Source organism: Schistocerca piceifrons, chromosome 1 (assembly GCF_021461385.2).
Source record: "Schistocerca piceifrons isolate TAMUIC-IGC-003096 chromosome 1, iqSchPice1.1, whole genome shotgun sequence".
NCBI classification, from domain to species: Eukaryota; Metazoa; Arthropoda; class Insecta; order Orthoptera; family Acrididae; genus Schistocerca; species Schistocerca piceifrons.
In genome coordinates, this window is record NC_060138.1 from 187,230,049 (window position 1) to 187,251,824 (window position 21,776).

At 37.7% G+C, this 21,776-nt stretch overlaps 1 protein-coding gene across 1 annotated transcript in view; it reads left to right on the forward strand.

Annotated features, from left to right (window-relative positions):
• The window catches only part of LOC124803216, a 200,073-nt gene that overhangs the window by 79,631 nt on the left and 98,666 nt on the right, over positions 1-21,776 (forward strand). The window contains exons 7-8 of the mRNA XM_047264399.1: positions 4,878-9,145; positions 16,222-16,490. Of these exons, the coding sequence (XP_047120355.1) occupies positions 4,878-9,145; positions 16,222-16,490 (4,537 nt within the window). The remainder of the gene's footprint in view (positions 1-4,877; positions 9,146-16,221; positions 16,491-21,776) is intronic.

Here is a 21,776-nt window from a genome sequence, read left to right on the forward strand (position 1 = left end):
AAATAGTGGAAAGAGTGTCACAGATACAAGGTTGAGTGAAATCATTAAAACCAAGTTTTTCCTTGTGGTGAGATCTGTTCATGAAAGTTCAATTACCAACGTTCTTCTCCGAATGCGAAAATATTTTGTTGAATTCCTCCTACATAACAAGAAGTTACCATTTTAATAAAATAAGAGAGATCATAACTAGCACAGAAATAATTAGATGCTCATTTTGCCCTTGTGCTTTTCGAAAGTGGAAAAATCAAGAATAGTGTGATGGTAGTTCTATGACCCCTCTGCCAAGCACTAAATTGAGAACTGTAGAGTAGTCATGTAGATTTTGTTATGAGACATATTTCATTCTTGTGTGTTATGACCCTTTTTGAGATTGTAGATCTCCTCAGCAATAATCAACATGTGCTCCACTAGCTATGGCATGCTTATTCTGCTTATCCATGAAATCAAAAAGGCAGTAGATGGTCTTACCTATGTTGACAACATGTTTTGTTGACTTCCAGATGGAATTTGGTATTATTCTGCATTGTACAAAATCTCATCCTATGGAATAGCAGACCAGGTTTGTGACTGGATTTAATCCTTTCTAGTGAATAGAACACCGTATTTCTTCTCAAAAGGGAGAATTGATAGATTGAAAGTAGCTTCTAGCCTCTCAAAAGGGAGAATTGATAGATTGAAAGTAGCTTCTAGCCTTTCGCAACAAATTGTTATAGGATTGGGACAGTTTGCATTAAATATAAAAAAAATGCATACAAATCAAATGCGTTGCCTGTGCAGAACTGCACAGAGCGGCACACTGTTTTGCAAAGTAGAGTGAGATGTTCATTGATGTGCAGCTGGTGCAGTTGGCACAGGAGCATGGTCAAAGACGAGCAAGCCAAAATTGTTACTGTGCTGTACCATCATTTAAAAACGATAAGGAAAAACCATTGGCCACGGGTAACCCCAGTATTAAAAAATGAAGAAATGTTTGAGAGAATCACCCTTTTAAGTGAACTGCTTACAGGTAAAAATGGTCAATTTAAGAAATGTTGTTGATTGTGATTGGAGAACTTTGACTATCTTTTGACTCTGACAAACCTGCAGTATTGAAGGACACAAATTATAGGAATGCTATATCTTGCAGAGATGTGCTCAGAATATTTTGTTACTTTCTGGCCTCTGGAGGTACATTTTTGAGCTGGATGCGAACCATCCTAGCAAAGTATATCAACAATTGTCAGTGAACATTAATTAAAACTTCCGGGCTGAGTTGCCGTGGTCCATATATAAAAGTTCTTCTCCTTTCTGACGTTTCGTTGCCTACTGCGGGCAACATCATCTTATATATGGACCATGGCAATTCAGCCCGAAAGGTTTAATTAATGAAGATGCCGACTGTGAAAGCTTACATGTTATGAGTTGTCAGTGAAGTTTGCACAGCTGTCATTAACCCTTTGTGAAATGTATATTACTCTTCATTTCTTTCATAAAAGTTTCTTTTATGAGGACATGTAATTATTTGATTAATCTGTTATGATGATGAATTCGTATGTGTACAATATATGTGTCTTCAGACAGAGTAAAAGTGTTGCATTGACATTTACAAACTTTGATTGTTAAATTATGTTTTGTTATTGGTTACAAAAAAAAATATGCACATAATAAGGGCTACCAATAAAACACAAACGAGAGAGAAAAAACGAAAATAAAACTTAAGTTGCAAGGGAAATGTACCATATACAAGAACAAAACACAGTGCTCATACAAGCGTCTGCCAACAGCAAAATGTGTCAAAGGCTTTAGGAAGACTATGCATTGTTTCATAACAACAAATTGCCTCCGATGAGAGTGACGTCACAACTGTTTACATTAGATTCGTTTAGCGGTTGCAAGCGAGCTTATGCGCAAGTGCAGTTGAGTCGCATATGAGTTGTACCTTCTCCCGCTTCTGGCTACAGAAGTGTGGCAGTTACATGTATAAGCAATAGCAGCAAGCAGCCAATTGCTATCCAGAAAAATTTTACTGATGCGCCTAACCTGCCAGATCCATGTATGCGCGACAGGTCCGGAACTAGGGGGCAGGGACAGACCGGGGTATCGGCCCCGGATGGCAGTTTCGGGCGGGGGGCAAATTCATATTATTCTTCAGATGCTAGAGAGTAGGAATGAAATGTGAAACTATTTCCTAACATCAAACTTTTTGCTTGTAGTAGGCCTGATAGGCATTTGATATTGGTAATTCGTTCATTATATTCTGTCGTGTTATAAAAATGACCATTTGTGCCAAAACAGCCTCATTTATTTGGTGTGTGTAACAATTGCTGCAATATTAGGCCAGCCTATTTCGTTTTATCTAGCAGTGACAAAATACACGTAAACAGATCGAGAAACCACAACAGTCTTGGGTACTATTTGTATTAACAGCTTTTCTAGTACTAGACATCGACATTTCGTTTCTTCATGTAGCAAAACATTGACGAACTTTGACGAGGTAATAGATTCTTTTCCAGAAAGGAAAGTACGCCATATAACGCTGTGGCAAGATTAGAGAGAAAAAAATCAAGGACTTGAGGATTAAAGAAATGTGTACCGTCTTGCTTGTCTCATGTCTTCACTCGTTTTATGTATCATATATTTAATTTTATGTCACACAAAACAGCAAGTTATTATCTAATAGGCAGTAAAGACTGCAAATTTTGTGAAGAGTTCTTGTTCTGCCGGTTGCAGATAATCCTATCTAGTATTAATTGCGAGATTTTTTTTTAAAGAGGGGCAGGATGTCATACCAGCTGACTGGTAGCAGGAGAGGCACCACATGAGGTTTTAATTTCCCCTGGCCTGAATATAGTTTGATGGCACCCATTACAAAATATTACACATTTGAATTCCACAGAGCGAAATACAGAGACGTGCGATGGAAGAATGCTGTGTGAAGAGGCGTGGCACTGCACTTCGGCACACAGACCAAATAACATGTCCTACGTTCCCTCGAACATATATGTTTTATCTATCAGACTCTTCAGAAATATGTGCGTTACAAAATGAAGATATTTTTGAAAAGTCGATTTTTAAATTTTTGGCGTCCTACCTCAAACGCTGGAGGGGGGGGGGGGGGGGGGGGGGGACGCGCCACTATCTAATATTGCCCCGGATCGGAAGTATCGTAGATCCGTACCTGATGCGCAGAGCAGTCTGAGTTGTAGTGGGGAGGTGGTAGTCCTCACATGACTCGTGTTTACGTTAAGTGATTTTACTGTTTCCTCTTCGTTTATTACTCTCACGTCAAATGAAAACCAAACGGATTTTTGTGGCCAGGAGCTATCAAATGAATTAAAATACACTCACATAATTACGGAAGGCTAAAATATGTTATTAGTTTCAGATTTTATTTTGTTTCCACCTTTCTGACAGTCAAGCGTTAATCGCCTTGCAGAACAATGAAGTTATTTTTGTTGGAAAGTAACATGTGGTGTTTGGTGGAATTTCGAATTTATACTTTCGTAATACGAAAATATGCAGTGTACATGTTGCTGCAAATCAGACATCTTTCCAAAACGTGCTTTTTCCCCTGAGTTTCGTTTTCTAAAGTGCCAGGAAATTCTATGCCGGTGTATAAAACCACAACCATCGAAAGGACTGCTACGTTTTACAGTTCCGAGGAAAAGTATACTGTTACTTAACACGGAAAAAGTGTATTTTCATCCGGGAGAAAGTGTATTTTTAACCGGGAAATCCGGGAATTTTTTTTCCTTGTCCACGTATACACCCTGAGGTTGCAGTGAAAAAATAAAACTTACATATACAATAATATTGCTGACATGACACTTGCGCAACACATTCTTGGGAGACTAGCATCTGACTATCAGAAGAAGTTCAGTAATTTTGGAGAGGACTTAAATGATTTCTAACAGGTGTGGCGGATCAGACATTGGTAGTGTCACACACCTAGTCAGCATGCTCAAAAGTGAGACAGATTAAGGCACTTGTATTGTTAAGAGGACTTTGCTTATAGTTTATGATAGGTGTCATACATTATAAAATTAGGAAATTATTGCTTTTATGGAAAGACAAAGGGAGTTATTTTTGCCATGCTGTGTTTGTAGATGAAATAGACATCTGCTGCCATTCACTCAGTGTACAGGGCAAGGACTGTCAGTCGACAAAGGACACTGCCTACAGATCACTCATGCAATGCAGTCAGTTGCAGAATATTGGTCAAATGTGTGGGACCCACATCAGACAGAGCTAACGGGATATTGAACGTATACAAGAAGGGCAGCGATGGTCACAGGTTTGTTTGATCCATGGGAGAGTGTCACAGAAATACTGAAGGAACTGAACGGGAAGACTGATGAAGATAGGTGTAAACTATCCTTAGAAAGTCTGTCAACAAAGTTTCAAGAACTGGCTTCAAATGATGAATCTAGGAATATACTACAATCACCTATGTATCGCTCACATAGGGATCTTGAGAATAACATTAGAATAATTACTACACACACAAGACTTTCAAACAATCATTCTTCCCGTGCACCATATCTGAATAGAATGGGAAGAAACCCTACTAAATGGTACAGTGGGACGTACCCTCTGCCATGCACCTCACAGTTGATGTTACGAGTCTTATGTGTATAAATTGAGATATAGATTAACATCATTCAGCTTTTTGACTTCTCTAACTGTGGTGTAGTGGTGTAATAGTTATAGTCCTCCATTTAGAGTGTGTTTTAATTAATTTGTATAGTTGTCAATTTCTATCTCTCAAGAATTTTCTGATGTGTGGGAGTTGTTTGTATTTCTGTTCTACTGGTTTTTCTATTACTTATTTTTAGAGTAACCCTGAAGAATATTTCTATTGTCTGTCTTTGTCTGATCATTTCTTTCACGTGTTTCAGCTCTACAAGCATCCGAACATTTGCAGGAAACACCTCATACGATGACCAGAGATTTGACGAATGATGCTGCATCTACAGTAGTCGACAGTGGTACAGACTCAGCTGTAAAGGATTCTCCAGAGGATGTGCAAATGGTCCGAATACCAACAAATGATACGAGTACTGAAGAAGCATTGCTGACTGGAGAAAATTTGAATGTTACATTATGTGATGGCATGACAGGTATTACTGAAAAAGAACCATGCGGTGCTATGCTGAGTAAGCAGATAGATGCACCAAATTTTGTAACGAGTGTTACCAGTGACAGCGTTGTAGGCAAAGACAGTGGTGACACTGTCTCCAGCGTGGAAAATCAACTTAGTACTAATAACTCTGCCGATCGAATGTGTCGTATCCGCACTCTTGCAGCAAGAAAGGAATATAAAACTAATGAATCTCCTGTAGACTCAGGAACTCAGACTGAGGATTCTGAAACAGTGGAACCTCACACATTACTCCAAATGTTGCAGAATAAGTTCAATGTTCCTACTGATGTGATTAAAACTGTGAGAACTTATCTTACCCATTCAAGTAGTTCAGGTAATAGTAGTTGTAAGCCACAGCCAAAGACTTCAGATAATATTCACACTGATAGCATTGTAGATTATAGTAGCTGTGACTTACAACAGAGTGTATTAGGTAGTTTAACTGAGAACACTGCAACCAATCAAAACTCTATTGACACTGGACTTTCACACTTGCCCTCAGAGCAGAGGGAACAGGCAGTGTTAGGAGAATCTCGCAATTTTGGTATGGGCTCTAATTCACATGCTGCTGTTCATTCTAATGGAACCAATGTGGAACCTGAAGAGAATACTGGAAGGCAAAATGATCAAGTGTTGCCACATACCAGTAGTAATGTGCTTCAGTCTCATAGCAAAATTTCTTATCCATCTGATAAACCAAAACCCTTCCACAAAAGAAAAATTCAAATGCGAAACCCTTCTCTAAGAAATCTGAGAGATTTACAATTTGGATCCAAATCACCTGCAACAAATCCTAGAGTGCACTGCAATAAATCAATGCAACCACATTGTTCACAGTTTCATTCAAACATTGATGCTAATGGAAATTTAGATGCAGTGCCCAGTCAGTCTGTATGGGAGGAAAATAATTCCATGACACAGACAGTTGTGCCACAAACAAGGGAACAAGTTAGTACATTGGCATGTGTAAATAAGATCACAACTGCTTTGCAGACTAATGCTGACTTTCCAGTTAGTATGAGCAGTCATATTGAAAACCCTAGTACTAGCAACACAGCACAGTTTAACACTTCTGTATCAGACAATATATTTCAACAAATGTTTGAGATAGACAGTGAAGTAACTCGACTCATGCAACGGAAATTAGAGTTGTATAAGCTCCTACAGGGAGTTTCTGTTACCTCTCGGTCACAACTGACAAACAATTTACCAGCAACTGATGACAACAGCTTCTTAAAAATCAATGGAAATTGTGGTATGATATCAAAGAAGGCCAGGAAGAAACGTCAACGTCTAATGAAGAGATATCGAGCCCACCTTGCTGCCAATGCTTTGGCAGCCAGGAATGTAATTTCAGAAGATAATACAAACCCAATGCCTGTTTTAGAAAGTGCTGTTATGGATGTTCCAAATGTACAGGACGTTCTGGGTTCACAGACCATACCAGTACTTCATAGGGAGGAAACAGTAATAATGAGAACAGAACAGAATTCAAATGAGAGCTGTACAGAAAAAAATTACAACACTGTTAATGGTGTTGAAAGGCTTGAGATACATTTAGATACACCAGTCATAAATAAAAGTGGTGATCATCAGTTATCAGCTGCGACACTCTCCAATCTACAAAGTTATGAAGTAGTTGCCTCAGAAAACATTATTCAGACAAAGCCTTCTGTAGAGGATGAAGTTAATTCCTTTGCCAATCATGCAGAAAACAATACAGTGCAGTCAAAAGAAGATACACTGGATGTAAGCTCATGTACGGAAACTGACATCGAAATAACTGGTACTCCAAACTGCTTGGATGCACCAAACCATGAAGCATCTCTGGATGTACCAAACAATCAAGCATCTCTTGAAACTGTTTGTGAAAATACTGTTGCTACAAAGGAAGTTGATAATGATATACTGTGTGAATCCGCAGTTCCTAAAAGAAGTAGAACGGCTAAATCAAAGAGACAGAAAGGCCATATCTCATCCCAGGAGTCTATGGACGAAACTGCCACAGGCTTTCAAAATGATGATAAACTTATAGGCACAAAAGAGAAATCATTGTCTCGTGAACCCGTTGTGAAACTCGTTGATGTATCAGAGGTTAGCATGAAAACAAGAAGGAAATCAATCTTAGACAATGCACTGAAACAGGACACTGCCTGGGAATCAGTTCGAACGGCCAAAGAAAACAAAGTTGGTGGAGATACACAAGGAACATTATTATCAGAAAATGATGAATCAGTTGACAAAACAGGGGAGGTAGGAAGGTCAGTCACTCCTCCATGTGTAAATAAGAGAGGGAGAACAAAATCAGTGATTTCTTCCAAATCTTCAAACGCGAAGAAGTTAAAGACAGCAGTAAAGACTGATGCTGATATGTGTGTAGGTAATACAAATGAGGCAGGGAAGGGAGCCTTGACAGATCCCCCTAATGTTGATAGCCCAGAACAAAAAAGTTATGAGGGTCAGCCATTTAAGCACACAGATGAACAAGAATCTGCCAACAGTAACATAGCTACGACTAATAAACGTCAGTTGGCAATAAATGTGCCAGAAAACACGTTTTCTAACTACAGGAGTACAAGAAGAAAGCGTCTGTTTAGTGAATCAGTGAGTCAAGAGTCTTCTGAAGATTCTGCTGTGGCCAACACAGATGACATCACAACACTTGTGGGCAGTAAGAGACGGAGAGGCAGAAGTTCTACTACTGTGCCAACTGCTGTTTCTGCTAAACAAGAAGAGTCAGATGCGTCAGAATCTGGCAAGACAAAGGAGAATAGAAAATCTAAAGGAGTCCACCGATTATCACAACACTGCAATTATGATGTAAATGCAGAGAATATAGAAAATGATTCTGGGTTTGTATCAGCAGTTGCAGCTAAAGAAGTTAGTGAAGGGAATAGTATTGTTGAGAGTGAAGTGCGTGATGTTCTCCAAGAAACCAGAAGAAAACAATCTATGCCTAAAAATGTATCTTCCACAAAAAAGACAGACACACACACAAAATCCAGAGCGAGATCTACAGATTTGGAGAATAAATTTCATAAACCTGTAGCTGAAAAAAAATCTACACCAACAGTCGCAGCTGAGAGATCTAATTCTGTTGAATTTGGAACCAGTAGTGGTGATAATGAAAAATGTGATGATGATCTCCAAGAAGTCAAAAGAAAATTTTCTTCACCTAAAAATGTATCTTCTACAAAGAACACAGAGATACACTTAAAATCTACAGCAAAATCCACAGATTCAGAGGTTATGCAACAGAAACCTGATACTGAAAAAAGTTCACCATTAACAGCCACAGCTGAGAGGTCAAACTGTGTTGACCTAGCAACTAGCATTGGTGATAATGTAAAGTGTGATGTTCCCCAAGAATCCAAAAGAAAATTACCTTCACCTAAAAATATATCTTCAGCAAAGAAAGCAGAGGCACACTTAAAATCTAGAGTGAGATCCACAGAGTCAGAGTCTAAACAGCAGAATCCTGATACTGATAAATATTCAACACCAACTGTCAAAACTGAAATGTCTAATCCTGTTGAATTTAGAACTAGCAGTGATGATAATGAAAACTATGATGTTCTTCCAGAAACCAAAAGAAAACTACCTTTGCCTAAAAATGTATCTTCAGCAAAGAAAGCAGAGGCACAATTAAAATCTAGAGGGAGGTCCACAAATTCAGAGACTAAACAGCACAATTCTGATACTGAAAAAAATTTAGCATCACTTAAAACAGAGAGAGAAAGTTCGGCTGAATTGTGTTTTGAAACTGATACAGTCTCACTCCCCAGCAATAGTAATCAAATTGCAAGGAAGCGGCCTGTGACATTTAACAGAAGAAAAGGTCGGAAAAAAGTGAGCTTTCGTACAGCATTTGTACCGGATTTAGTAGTACTCATCTCACAAGATGATGAGAAGGTTGCAGTACAACCAGAGACTTCTAGTCCACATAGTAAAGGACCCGATCAAATGACAGCAGGTGCAGTTGCAGCTGATGTGTCGTCTGTGGGCACTGTACAGAAAGAGAAGGTTGGTAACTTGATATTTACATCTAAAATATCAATAAATAAGCTTAGACTTTGCCCCTTCAACTGTGTTTGTATTTTCTACTTTAGATTTTCTGTATCAGGTGTTTTCTCCTTAATTGTTGGTAACAGACAAAGGGTTTAATATTGCTATATTGAGTTTTGATGGTGCACAGATTACCGCCATATGACTGAGAAGTGTGTTGTTGGCAGACAGTGATTTCTAGAACACATAATATTTAAAAAATATTATAATTGAATAGCAAAATTTCTTTGAAAGTTGTGCTGTTTGTGTCTATCGAATCCTGTTTTAGTTTTGAACTGCCAGTGAAGACAAGTGGATGCAGTTTTTGGTGATTACTTGACTGTGAGGATCATAAGTGAAAACACGTCGGAGGAATAGTCTTTTCTGTTTGATCCTGTATACACAACCTCCCCTATATAATGGAACAAATGAAAAATCATAATACATAACAAAAGTGAAGAATCTTACAAAAATTATGTATTAATTGAAAATAGAATGCTACTTACTGTAAAGATGACATGTTAAGTTGCAGATGAGCTCAATTAAAAACAGTTACACTTAAGCTTTCGGCCACAGTCTTCATCAGAAAAAGAGAAACTTGTACCATTCATTCACACAAGCAAGTGCACTTTACACACACGACTGCCAAATCAGGCAGCGCGGGCCAGAATGCCTGTGTGCATGTCTGTGTGAGGTGTGCTTGCTTGTGTGAATGAATGATGTGTGTTTCTCTTTCTCTGACGAAGGCTGTGGCCGAAAGCTTATGTGTAAGTATCTTTTAATTATGCCTGTTTGCAACTTAACTTTTCATCTTTATAGTAAGCAGCAATCTATCTCTTCCTACATTATTAAATTGTATAACAGATAAGCTACTATAAACATGGAACAGGGAAATGCCAATCATAGTCTACAAAGAAATACAGGCATGTCTGTGTAGCTTATTGCCCAGTATGTTGGCCTACGAGATGGGGAGATGAGCCAGACCTGGATCGAACTTTCTGGCCAGTTAATGACTCTTGGTCTGTTGTGCTGACAAGCCTGAGTGTGGTTTTTAGACCATTTCCATCACTTGGTTAGACAAATGCCACACTTATCATCAATCTCTGCTTCAGGAAACACGACACACAAAGAGGCAAAACATAATGACAGATAGAACAGTCTCACTTGATGTTAATAACAATAAAACTGCATGACAGAATTTCTAGCCAATAGTTACTGTTCTGGTTGTTAAATTTTAGTACTCCCAGTAGGGGGGGAAAAAAAAGTGCACTATTGTAGTGAGGATAATAGGTGGGTCCTGTCATCGTGACCTACCCTTCCTCAGTGTATCCCAGTCTTCTTCTCGAGGAAGGAATTATTAGTTCCGAAGGTTAAGATAGTGTTGTGTCTTTTTATGTGTGCCTGTCAATGGTTGTTAAATTTTATTTCCTGAGCAGTAAGTACTGGCTTGCAGTTGTGTAGTTTCCTTGAATGAATTTTCTTTCTGATACAGTTAAATACATTTGACTGTAGACATCTTTGCCTATTATCTCGAATTCATTTTGCAACTGTAGGTGAGAGTAGAGAAATTGTATGAGAGGTCACTCAAGAGAATCTTGTATCTGCTCAACAACAATAGATTTACTGGTCATAACAACTTCTTGCTTTTTATTGGATTGGATGTATCATTACTTTGAAGTATAATTCCTTCTACTCAATGCGATGAAGCAATAAAGTTTGTCAAATCCCTTATCTTTGTACTTTAACATCCGAGAATTCACTTATTCTTTCATAATTGCCTTTGTGAATAAATAGAATTGACTGGTATCATTTGCTGTACATTTCATCAGGTATCATATTAGAAACTTCATGAAAGATGACCATTATTTCATTGCCATTGTGTACTGAAGCCAAATCATCAAGCGCTTCTGCAAATGGACAAAAATCACTTTTTCTTTTTCTCAGTTAAATGTGATGCTGAAGTATATTTGTAACCTAGAGTTTCACCAGCTCTTTCATATTTTCCAGAATCTAACTATTTGACTGCTCTTCAGGTTAACTACATCTGTTCGAGGGAAAATGGAATGATATATTACACCTTGTGTGGTACATGGTTCAGAACTGTTACTTCATGATCTGTAGAAAAATCATTACAATTTTTGATAACAGAAAATCAGTATCATTGTCATTCTTGATATCTCTAGGATTTCTCCCACAGTGTAGGTACATGTCATTTTCTTAGAAAACTGGAATGTCCTCCACTTAAGTTGAACAGGACAACAAAGAGAGTACTACTTTAATGCCAATATGGAAAGTTTGCCAGAAACATGAAGAGAAGTCAAAAGTACAATCTGGAGACACCAAAGGCAAATGTCAACAATTGTCACTACCAAGCAAACCAAATGTTGAAGATATAGTGCTTAAATGCAATGTAGTTTGCCCAATTAAAAACCATCATTTTATGTAAGAGGCACTACAGCTAATCTCCTATTTAACAGCAAGGACAAAACAGATAAACAAGCAACAGTGGGGTCTACAAAGTAACCTGCACTGGCTGCAATAAACTGTACATTGGTTAAACAGGCCGGGCCATATCAACAAGGCTGACTGAACGTGATCACAGCTCAAAGGAGGACACAAATATCTAACACACACCGAAGTGCTACATATAGCCAACAAAGGCAGAAAATTCAGCCTACTAGAAGCACTTGAAACTAACAAACACTTAGCCCTAAATCCCCAGCTGGTTCTAAATGACCAATTGCAACTGAGCACATCACCACTCTTAAACTTTACACAATAAAGTAAACCTGCTAATAACCATAAAGTGTCCCAATAGTAAACAATTTCACACCCCAATATAATTTAATATCCCTTATGTGTTTACATTCTTAACTGTAACAATGTAATATTTGGTATATATTAATGCACAGTTTTTCTAATAACAACCCCAAAGAAAACATTGCTGTTGTACAACCAACAAGTAGTGTCCAGTGCAACTGTTCACAACAAATACCAAAAATTTGCAATATTGTAATAATGTGTATTCTAAATAATTCTAATTGTTGTCATACATGGAACTGACATTCCATAAAATGCGATTTATTATGTTAAAGAACAGTTTTACAGAAAAAAGTCAAAGGACCTGTGTGGCAATTCCAAAGACAATACCACAACTAAAGATCGTATGTAAGTGCGTTGTATCTTAGTCCAGAATGTTTGGTTCGTAAGAACACAGGCCCCTTGTAAAGCAATAGCAAGTAGTTATCTGAAGATGGCCTAATAAGCCGAAAATTAGTTCATACAAATAAAAATCAGTAGAATCAAAAACGACCTAAGTGTTATTCAACCCTCAATATGGAATTGTTCTATCAAGAAGTGATGGAAGAATCCATAAATAACAATAATTTTGAGATGTTCACAGGTCACAGCTTCCTGAGTAGAACCGTGTGTGTATGCATTTGTGTAACTTAGTGGTTGAGCTAACTGCAAGCTGTGGGTAAGGGAGAGTACACGCATTTAGACATCCACAGAGCAGCACACATTTAGACATCCACAATACAAAGGAAAACGTACAGCATACGTCCATAGCAGTCAAAGAGTTAAAAAATGAATTAGTTCTATTGGGGATGAATATTTCTCGTTTAGACTGCTTCTTCTGTCATTCATTGCCATGGAGGTATCTGACATTTATCAAATTTAAGAATCTGCTATTAATTCCTTCATCATGTATGCATCACCTGCACAAAGCTCAAAGGAAATGTGTGTAACTCCATTACTTATACTGTATTCATGTTCTGAATTTTCAACATTGAGTCTAACCTGTATTAGTTAAGACTGTCTTTCATTTATATTTAATCAGCATCATTTGTATGCTAACCTGTATGCAGACATGGTGATCCCAGTGATGTATAGGTACATGTAAATACAGCTAATGCACTTCCAAATATGAAGTGAAGGTTTTAATTTATGTATATGTTTAACATGAAACATTGCTCATAAAACATTATAAAATACATTTATTTGGTCATTTTTTGATAAAGTTAAAATTGACAGTTGTGGACCATTTCACTGCTTGAACTGTGCGGTGCCTGGACTTTTGGAACATGTGTTGTTTGTGTTAAATTTTAACTTTTTTGGTGAAGTTTATGGATATATTTTATTGCGAGTCATTTATATGTATCTCAAAAATGTTATTCAATCGGTGTGGCTCTGGTAAGTATACCAACCAGGGATGTTATTAATTTCATACTCAGCTGTCATTGTACAGGTCATTTATTATCAAAATCATAATTTACTCCTTGTGCCCTCATCTTGTGACATGGAAATGTTTATTCATTTCCCCATGGGACACATTGAGTGTATCCAAGAGATGTTAATTTTTGTATGTTTCTCCACTCACAGTTTCCAGTGTTCTGTTGTTTGTTTGGCTTCATTTTATGAATATATGTTGTAGCCTTGGTAACAAATAAATAATTTGTATGAAATTTGGAACCCTTTTTGGGTGTCTGTCATGTTCAACCGAACAATTTTATGAAGCAGTTTTTAGCCCTCTAAAGTTTACGAGAAATTTTCGTGACTGCCGTTTTGTCTGCAGCGACAGGTAATGGTGTGTTTTAGATCTGTGATGAGGATTCACATTTTGATAGTGATTAGCAGTAGCAAAACAACACAAGGAGATGGCAATCCATATCTTTTGAAAGAAGACGGAATGACTGATAAAAGAAAAAAAAAAAAATTGTATTAGATGAAACAAGTTTGAACGTGGAACACCAAGAACTTGCAATGATGGATTTAATTTCCCATTACTTTTGAGATGTCATAAAACATTTGATTCCACTATTTAGAACGTAAAAAGTGAATAGTATTACTGATGTGAGTGAGTCAATAAAATACATAGAAAAAACAACGAAAAAGCAACATTAAATGGAATCTAAAGATTCAATAAAAATATAATCTCTGCACTAGTTAAAGCCATTAAATCTTTACATAAGTTATTGTGTGGTATATTTCCAAATAAAAGAAAGAAAAATAGGCAAAATTTCAGAGAATTTTCTGGGTTTGCCTTGAAATGAAAAGCCGGTAAACGTAAAGTCAAGAAGTCATTTTTAAAGTCGAAAGTGGAAGCAGTCTGCAATTATTGTGTGTAGATGTAGATTGTAGGACAAAAAAAGAAATGACTACTGAAATTTGTTGTTATTTATCAAACATAGAAAAATTTGTACTGAAAATTGATGACGTATGTTTGAATGATGATGATGATGATGATGATAAGGATGATGATGATGATGATGATGATGATGATGTAATCCAAAAGGACAATGATTTCAGAAACAACCAATAAAAGTGAAGCACAGTTCTCTCCACATCCAAATGTGCAGTACATATTTTTAATATCATTCTGTGATGTTTATGAAACTCTTTAATTATTTAGTTGCAATGACAGACACACTTAAAAAACAGATCTTAGACTTCAAAGAGACTGCATTTTAAATGGTTGGAATTTGTTACGATTCTATTACTTGCACAGAGAAAGGATGGGGGAAAAAACTCACATCAGTTTTTTATTCGGGGTATTACATGTGTGGGCTGTACTAAAAGCAGCTTTGCAAGAAGAATTCAGCATTGAGACCACTGCTATGGATGTGCACAGACTACCACTTCCACTAAAGAAAACACCATAAGTCTCTCTTCAAGAGAGTTTTCCTGTAAAAAAAGAGATTTACAGCTGTGGTGATATTAATAACAGTTCAGTCCTCTGGTATGTGACTGATGGGGTAGTTGACAATTCAGGCACAAAAATTAAGAGGGATGCATGAAATGTGATATAGTTCAAGGAAATGAGGCATTAGTAAAGTGCTGTTAAGTTATTGCTAAAAAGAAATCATAAAACTTATAGTAATTTAAAATTTCAGAAACATCAGGAACAAAGATGCTAAAGGCTCAACTAAAACAAGCACCAACAGTGGAGCTTGGGTACTAAATAAGAAGTGTTTCAGTAGTGGTGCCAGTGGATTGATACCACAAGACCAACAGCAGGAGACCCTTCAGTTGCAATGAGTTTGGTCATATCTCACCTGAAAACGTGAAGGAAAAGTGTCAAATCAAATGGCAATAATCAATATAAATATTTACAAAAAGAGCATTAGCAGTTGTATATTTCATAGTTTCCATCTGCGTAGCTGTGTCCAAATCAACATGACTGATCATGACAAGATGTTTACTAACAGTGGATAGAATGAGATTTTCATTCTGCAGCGGAGTGTGCGCTGATATGAAACTTCCTGGCAGATGAAAACTGTGTGCCGAACCGAGACTCGAACTTGGGACCTTTGCCTTTCGCGGGCAAGTGCTCTACCATCTGAGCTACCCAAGCACGACTCACGCCCCGTCCTTGCAGCTTTACTTCCACCAGTAGATAGCTGAATACAGATGTGATCTTGACAGGATTTGGGAAAAACGTCTCTCCGCAGGTACTGTTAAGGCTGATGAAGTTAAAATTCAAACAAATACCATACTTACACTTTTCTTGAGATGATACGAATTTAGACCTGATAATTGGGAACAAACTTCTTGACCAAGATGAAATTTTAAAACACAGGGATAAAGTCAGTACTGGGTAGCTAATCTTTAGCTGGGAGGCTAATCTCATGTGTATCTGCATAGAAATCTCTAGCTGGGAGGCTAATCTCATGTGTATCTGCATAGCAGTCAAACCAGAGTTAAATACTGAATGTTTTGTTAATGACTAAACAGTGTAACATATTGATGAATTAGTGACTAATAATATTCCAACAAAGATGAAGTCTACCAATATCAGAATGAAGATTATTGTAAAAGAACAATGACCAACTACTACTGTAATCATAAGTGAAAAATGATGCCATTCAAACAAATGACTGTAGCTTGTTCTCTTTAGTAATATGTTCTTTGACTTGTTCCACACCCCCAGAGAGTCTGATCTGTGGTAGCATACACAATGGTAGAACACAATGTTTGTACGAGTGGTGGATTCACCATTCTTAGAAATAAATGTTCCACTTCATACTAACTAAAAGCACAATTTTCACATTCAGGAAGAGGCAGCAGATATGGAGAGAAATCAGCTTCCTATCAATTCCAAAAGCTGGAGAATGCGAGCAGTGGCTCAAATTCGACAGTGTGAGGTAAGGTTACAGAGGCTTACAGAGGCAGAAGTGCTTGCAGCTACTGAGAGACCAAAACTTGAAGTCAGCTGCAACTTTTATGGCACTGCAAGTGATGAAAGTGAAGTGGATTCAGAGGCAGAAGTCATCATCTATCAGGAGGCCTCACCAAGATCTGCGACTATTCTTTCACCCATTGTGTAAGTTTCTTGTGTACTTCTCATTACTTTAATTTAGTTGTAGTGATTTATTCAGTGCCCCAAACTGACTTTCATGGAAGTGGAGATCTCTGAGAGGAGATGAACTGAGAATATAAATTCATTATTTTTGTGTTAATAAGTTTCTGCTTCGGTGGTCTGTAACTGCGTCAGGTGCATTGTGGTATATTTTTCTTCTAATATATCTATTGGCAACTAGTGTGTGACTGCAGAGTGTCTGGACCATACTTCTCAAAACTATACCATTATTGTCGTAATCATTATTCTTATTTGGCTTCAATCTATAAAGTAACAGCTTCTGTAGTCTTAACTTTTGGATCTAACTGATTCTTCATGTTTGTGGGTGCATGTAGCTCATATGTGCTCATTAATATACAATAAATCCTGGGTTCAAGGTGCCAAATTACTATTGGCTGCAGATTTTTGAAGAAAAAAGTCTGTTCTTATGGAAGTAATTAATCTTTGTTTCACATAAGCCTCATGCCCAGGAGTAATTGTTACATGTATGCTTCATATTCAGGAGAATTTGAAAAACGTGGTTGTTCGAACAGTGTGAAAGAACTTAATAAGTAAGACAGATGTTTTTAAAAATGTGATTAGTTTCTTTGCAAACATGAAACCAAAAATTAAATCTTTTAACCTAGTAGAATTACAGTTTATTATAGGCTTGCAAAATAATTGTCAATATGAGAATTGTAATATTTAGTGTTTTAATAATGTATAGAGTTTTGGTTGAAAATTATGAATTATGTAGGAGTAAAGGAGATGACTCACCGAAAGGCAAAAGCACTCATTCGACTGAGCACAATGTAAGAGCTGGCAGTCGACTGAGCACACTGTAGGGAGACGTGTGTGTGTGTGTGTGTGTGTGTGTGTGTGTGCGTGTGTGTGTGTGCGTGTGTGTGCGTGTGCTTACTCATGTCCTTCCTATAGCTAGAAAAAGGAAGTGCATTCCGAAAGCTAGACAAGCTCTGTACCTTTTGTTTGCTTGCCTATCGATGACGCAGGGCGTCTGCCTTTCGGTGAGTCATCTCCTTTATTCCTAAATATATAGTATTTTGTGTGTTAAAAACAATTAATGTAAAATTTTTGACATCAATGGAGGGTGGTAAGGAGGGGTTCAGAAACTTTATGGATGCAGGAGTGCAGAATATCTAAAACAGCCCTTATTATAATGTGCTACATTATTGTGCTAATTGTGTTAGTTCCTTTTACACTTGCTACTTACCTTGTTTCTTGATTAATCTTAATAATAAAAGTCTGTTAGGAAGATTACAAAATTGTGAGAAAGTCGTGTGATAATTAACAAGAGTAAATAGAAGTGAAAGCAAACTGAAAACACAAAATTTAACTAGTAGGGTGTAGCAACATCTGTGACAATTACTGGTAATGTGTGGCAGTGTCATTTAAATTTTACTATGCTCCTACTGTTTAGAGCCTGGTCTAAATGAAGATCTAAATATGACCTTACAGATTTCCTTGGTGTGGTTGATTAATGACGTGTTTCCGGGTGTTCTGCACAGTTATTGTTTAATTTTGTGCATAAAATGTAAACATCAACTCAACAAATACACTCAAAAGTGGGTAATTGAAGAGCTTTTAAAATAATTTCAGTGTCTAGAGTTGAAACTATTCGTCCACTTGCCTGCCAGTGAACAATATTATCATTATTATTGTCCTGCCGTAACATGTTGAATGCATGGCATATGTTTGGTCAAATACCAGTGATACATACATCAGAACTCTATTTACCTGAATTGATAATGAATTTTGTCTTCTCAGTGGTGGCGTAAGTAGCCCAATTTGCCTCCTGTTGACAGCTGAGGGTTTGCTGACCATCCGCAGTTGATCTGAAAGTTCTTTGGTGTTATCACTGTCAGAGTGATGGTCATCAAGATGATACATTACAATTCCCAACTCCAGTGTCATTGTCAGACCTGACAGATTGTTCAGTCTTAATTTTTTTGTCCTTTACAGTTTTACAACAGCAGCTAACCATACCTGTGTGGATAGCAGTGCGTGTTAAAGTGACATCTGCGGGATTGGGAGGTGCACAGAGCCCACATCGATTCCGCCTGGCAGATAAATGATGACTGCCTGTGTGCCAGCCAACCTGAGTCCCACCTCAGTCACATGATTTGTAAACATTTAGAAAACTTTCACCCACTTTCACATGAATAACACTGCACATGGACAGTTGGGGTACACATATTCTGTCCCAGGGAGTAACGGGGTGGTGACAGGAAGGGCATCGGGCTACACCTAAACTAACCATGCCAAATCCATTCATAACCATGCTGATCATATGCTAATGTGGGTCAAAGGAACAAGAAAAAGAAAAGGATAATTATAATGCTACCCATGTAAAGGAACAGTGGACTTTTTTATGAAGACAGACACAATCAAAGTTGTTGATTTCAATCCAGTTTATTTCAAGGTTACGTTTTATGTGATGTACCAATGTTGACCTGCCTGACAGAATCTCCAAATGGCATTTTTGAGTTTACAGACATTGTCCTCAGATTTCAACATTTGGAGCGTGTTGTTTTACTTGTTGATATGTGATTGTCTGTCCTGATTTTTAATATACTTTACAAAGTTTAGACCATTGAGTAGAGCTATTTCTTAAACATTTTAGTGCCAGCATGTGTGCTGAGAAAATAGTAATGTAATGAAGAGTTTAAATGACCCAAACCTTCCTTCCATAAAGTCAGTCCGAGATTATGGGCTGAGTTCTCAAACATTTTTTTGTTTCAAAATAGTGATCTGTGGCAACATTATGTATTTCTAAAAATGATATTGCGATCAATTGTTTTTCATTTATTGGTCTGTTGGCAATGTCGTGGTATTGTTTTTGAACAGTGACTTAGTCTCAGTCATTGTATATGAGCTTGAAATACTCATGTCAATCTGATTCCTTTACTGCATCATTCCTGCTGAGTTCTGTAATATTCACAGTGATATACAAGAAGACAAGAGTTAATATTCTCATAACTTGATAAATCATTGTTAGAGATAGATTCCTTATTTGCGCAGTAGTTGCCGGTCTGTGAAAGTTGATAAGATACCTTCTTCTGCTTGTGTGCACTAACTTTCGAAATACCAAGTGAGGCTGCCACCATTCAGGCATAACCACAGCAATTAGTTCTGTTCAGCAGCCTCCAGATGGCATCACAAACCCAAATCTCTTTCTTTTTCCATGCCACATCCTTCAATGTGTTGCATATGCCATCTAATAATGTGGACATCTGCTGAAGAGGGTGGACTGTGAATTGTGAACCACATTGCTTCTGCATTGTACGGGCGAACATGGAAATTCTGCTACTGACGGACAAATATAGCGTGCAGCAGACCCTGTGACATTCGAAATCAGCAGTTAGACAGTTCAGTTCAGTGCTTGCAGCCAGCTCAGTAAAGTTCCTGCAAGACTACATTCGGACTGAGCAGTCGCTTTTTATGGAGCAATAGGACAACCGAGAGTGTCTGCTTCATTACTATGAGTTATATTGACTACCTCATTAACTGCAAAGAGTCAGAAAAGTTATTTAGATGTTGTATTAGAACTTAAAGTGCCACACATCACTCTGTAACAAAGTTAAGTACGCTTATCATATCATGATTCTTAATAAATGTTGTTGGTTATTACTTATTGTGTTCTCACATTCCTGTTTTAGTGTCTCACTGTGCTCTATCAGTAAGTGTACAACATTCATAACATCAGCCCATCCTATGTTCTGATGTATCCATAAATGTATGCCCAGAATCAAAACTGATATTTTCAAGGAAATTCACATCTCTGGATAGCTAGATCCTGTGATCTTTTGGTGCCCACGAGCTTTGAAGTATTTGAAAGTATCTACAAAAGTCATTTGTTTACCTTTAGAACCAAACTTCCCGTTGTTCGGTGACTTGTGCAGTGTGATGACCTACCAGCCTTAGGTATGAAGGTGAGGAGTTTTAGATTTGAAGTGTCATCAGAGAGTTCGTGACTCAGATATACTTTTCCATGTTGGTGTCTTAAAAACCCAAAATGATGGCGTCAGCTCCAACTTGAGTGACATGCAAGTGATCCACAATGACCAAGGTACAGTTTGTCATTTTGTAACACTATTTTGTTGTGTTGTGATCCATTAAACAGTGCTGTATGCTTGCTGTTCTCTTTGGAGTAAAACTAATTATTGTCTACCCTAAAGGTTTAATTGTATGTCAGATTTTTTTTTAAATTCAGTAAAAGTGTTATTAATCCCTCCTTCGTCATGAAGGAACTTCACATGGAGACCATTTACCTTAGTCTTCTTTGCCATAGTCATCTACGTAGGTCACAGAGTTTATCCAGTAAGGGACTTGGGTGTTGTGTTGTCTTCATCATAATTTTTTATCATACAAGTTGCCAAAGAGGGTCAAATAAAAAGACTTGCACTAGATAGCCGAACAACCCCAGATGGGATTTCCTCACCAGTAATGCTATTTATTTACCTTGTAAGACTGACTTGATTACTATTGTGAATACCCTAACTGAATGCTACTATTAATTCAGCCAAACATTCACGATAGCAGGAAAGGGTTTCACTGCCAAAATTCCTTAAAGGTAGCCTTGCACACTATTATTATTAAACACTTGTCTCACAGGAAGCACTATGACAGAAATGTGACAACACAATAAGAAATAACAAATAAGAGTGCTAAACATATGAGGTTTTGGCCAAACACCTTCTTCTACAGTAGACAACAAACATGCTTTCCAGCAAGCACTCTCTCTCTCTCTCTCTCTCTCTCTCTCTCTCTCTCTCTCTCTCTCTCATACACACACACACACACACACACACACACACACACACACACACGACTGCTTTCACAGGTAGCCCTGCCCTTCATGGGATAACTGATGCTTGTGATCGGACTGGAGTAGATGGTGGTGGGGATATATGCAACAGTCATGCATCTAGGTCTGTTAACGGGATGTGAACCATGAGGCTAGAGGTTGGGGGCAGGGGTGGAGTATGTATGGGTGAAGATATTGTTTAGGTTCGGTGAGCAGTGGGTTACCATTTTGGGAAGGATAGTGGGTAGGATATTCCTCTTTTCAGGATATGGTAAGAGGTAGTTGAAACCCTGGCGGAGAATGTGATCCAGTTGCTCCACTCAGGGACCTTTTTGAGGGTAATGCTCCTTTGTGTCCAGATGGTGGGACTGTGGAAGGTGATGGTTTCACAGAAGATCTGTTTCTGTGCAGCGTTGAGAGGATAATTTTGGTCTGTGAAGACCTTA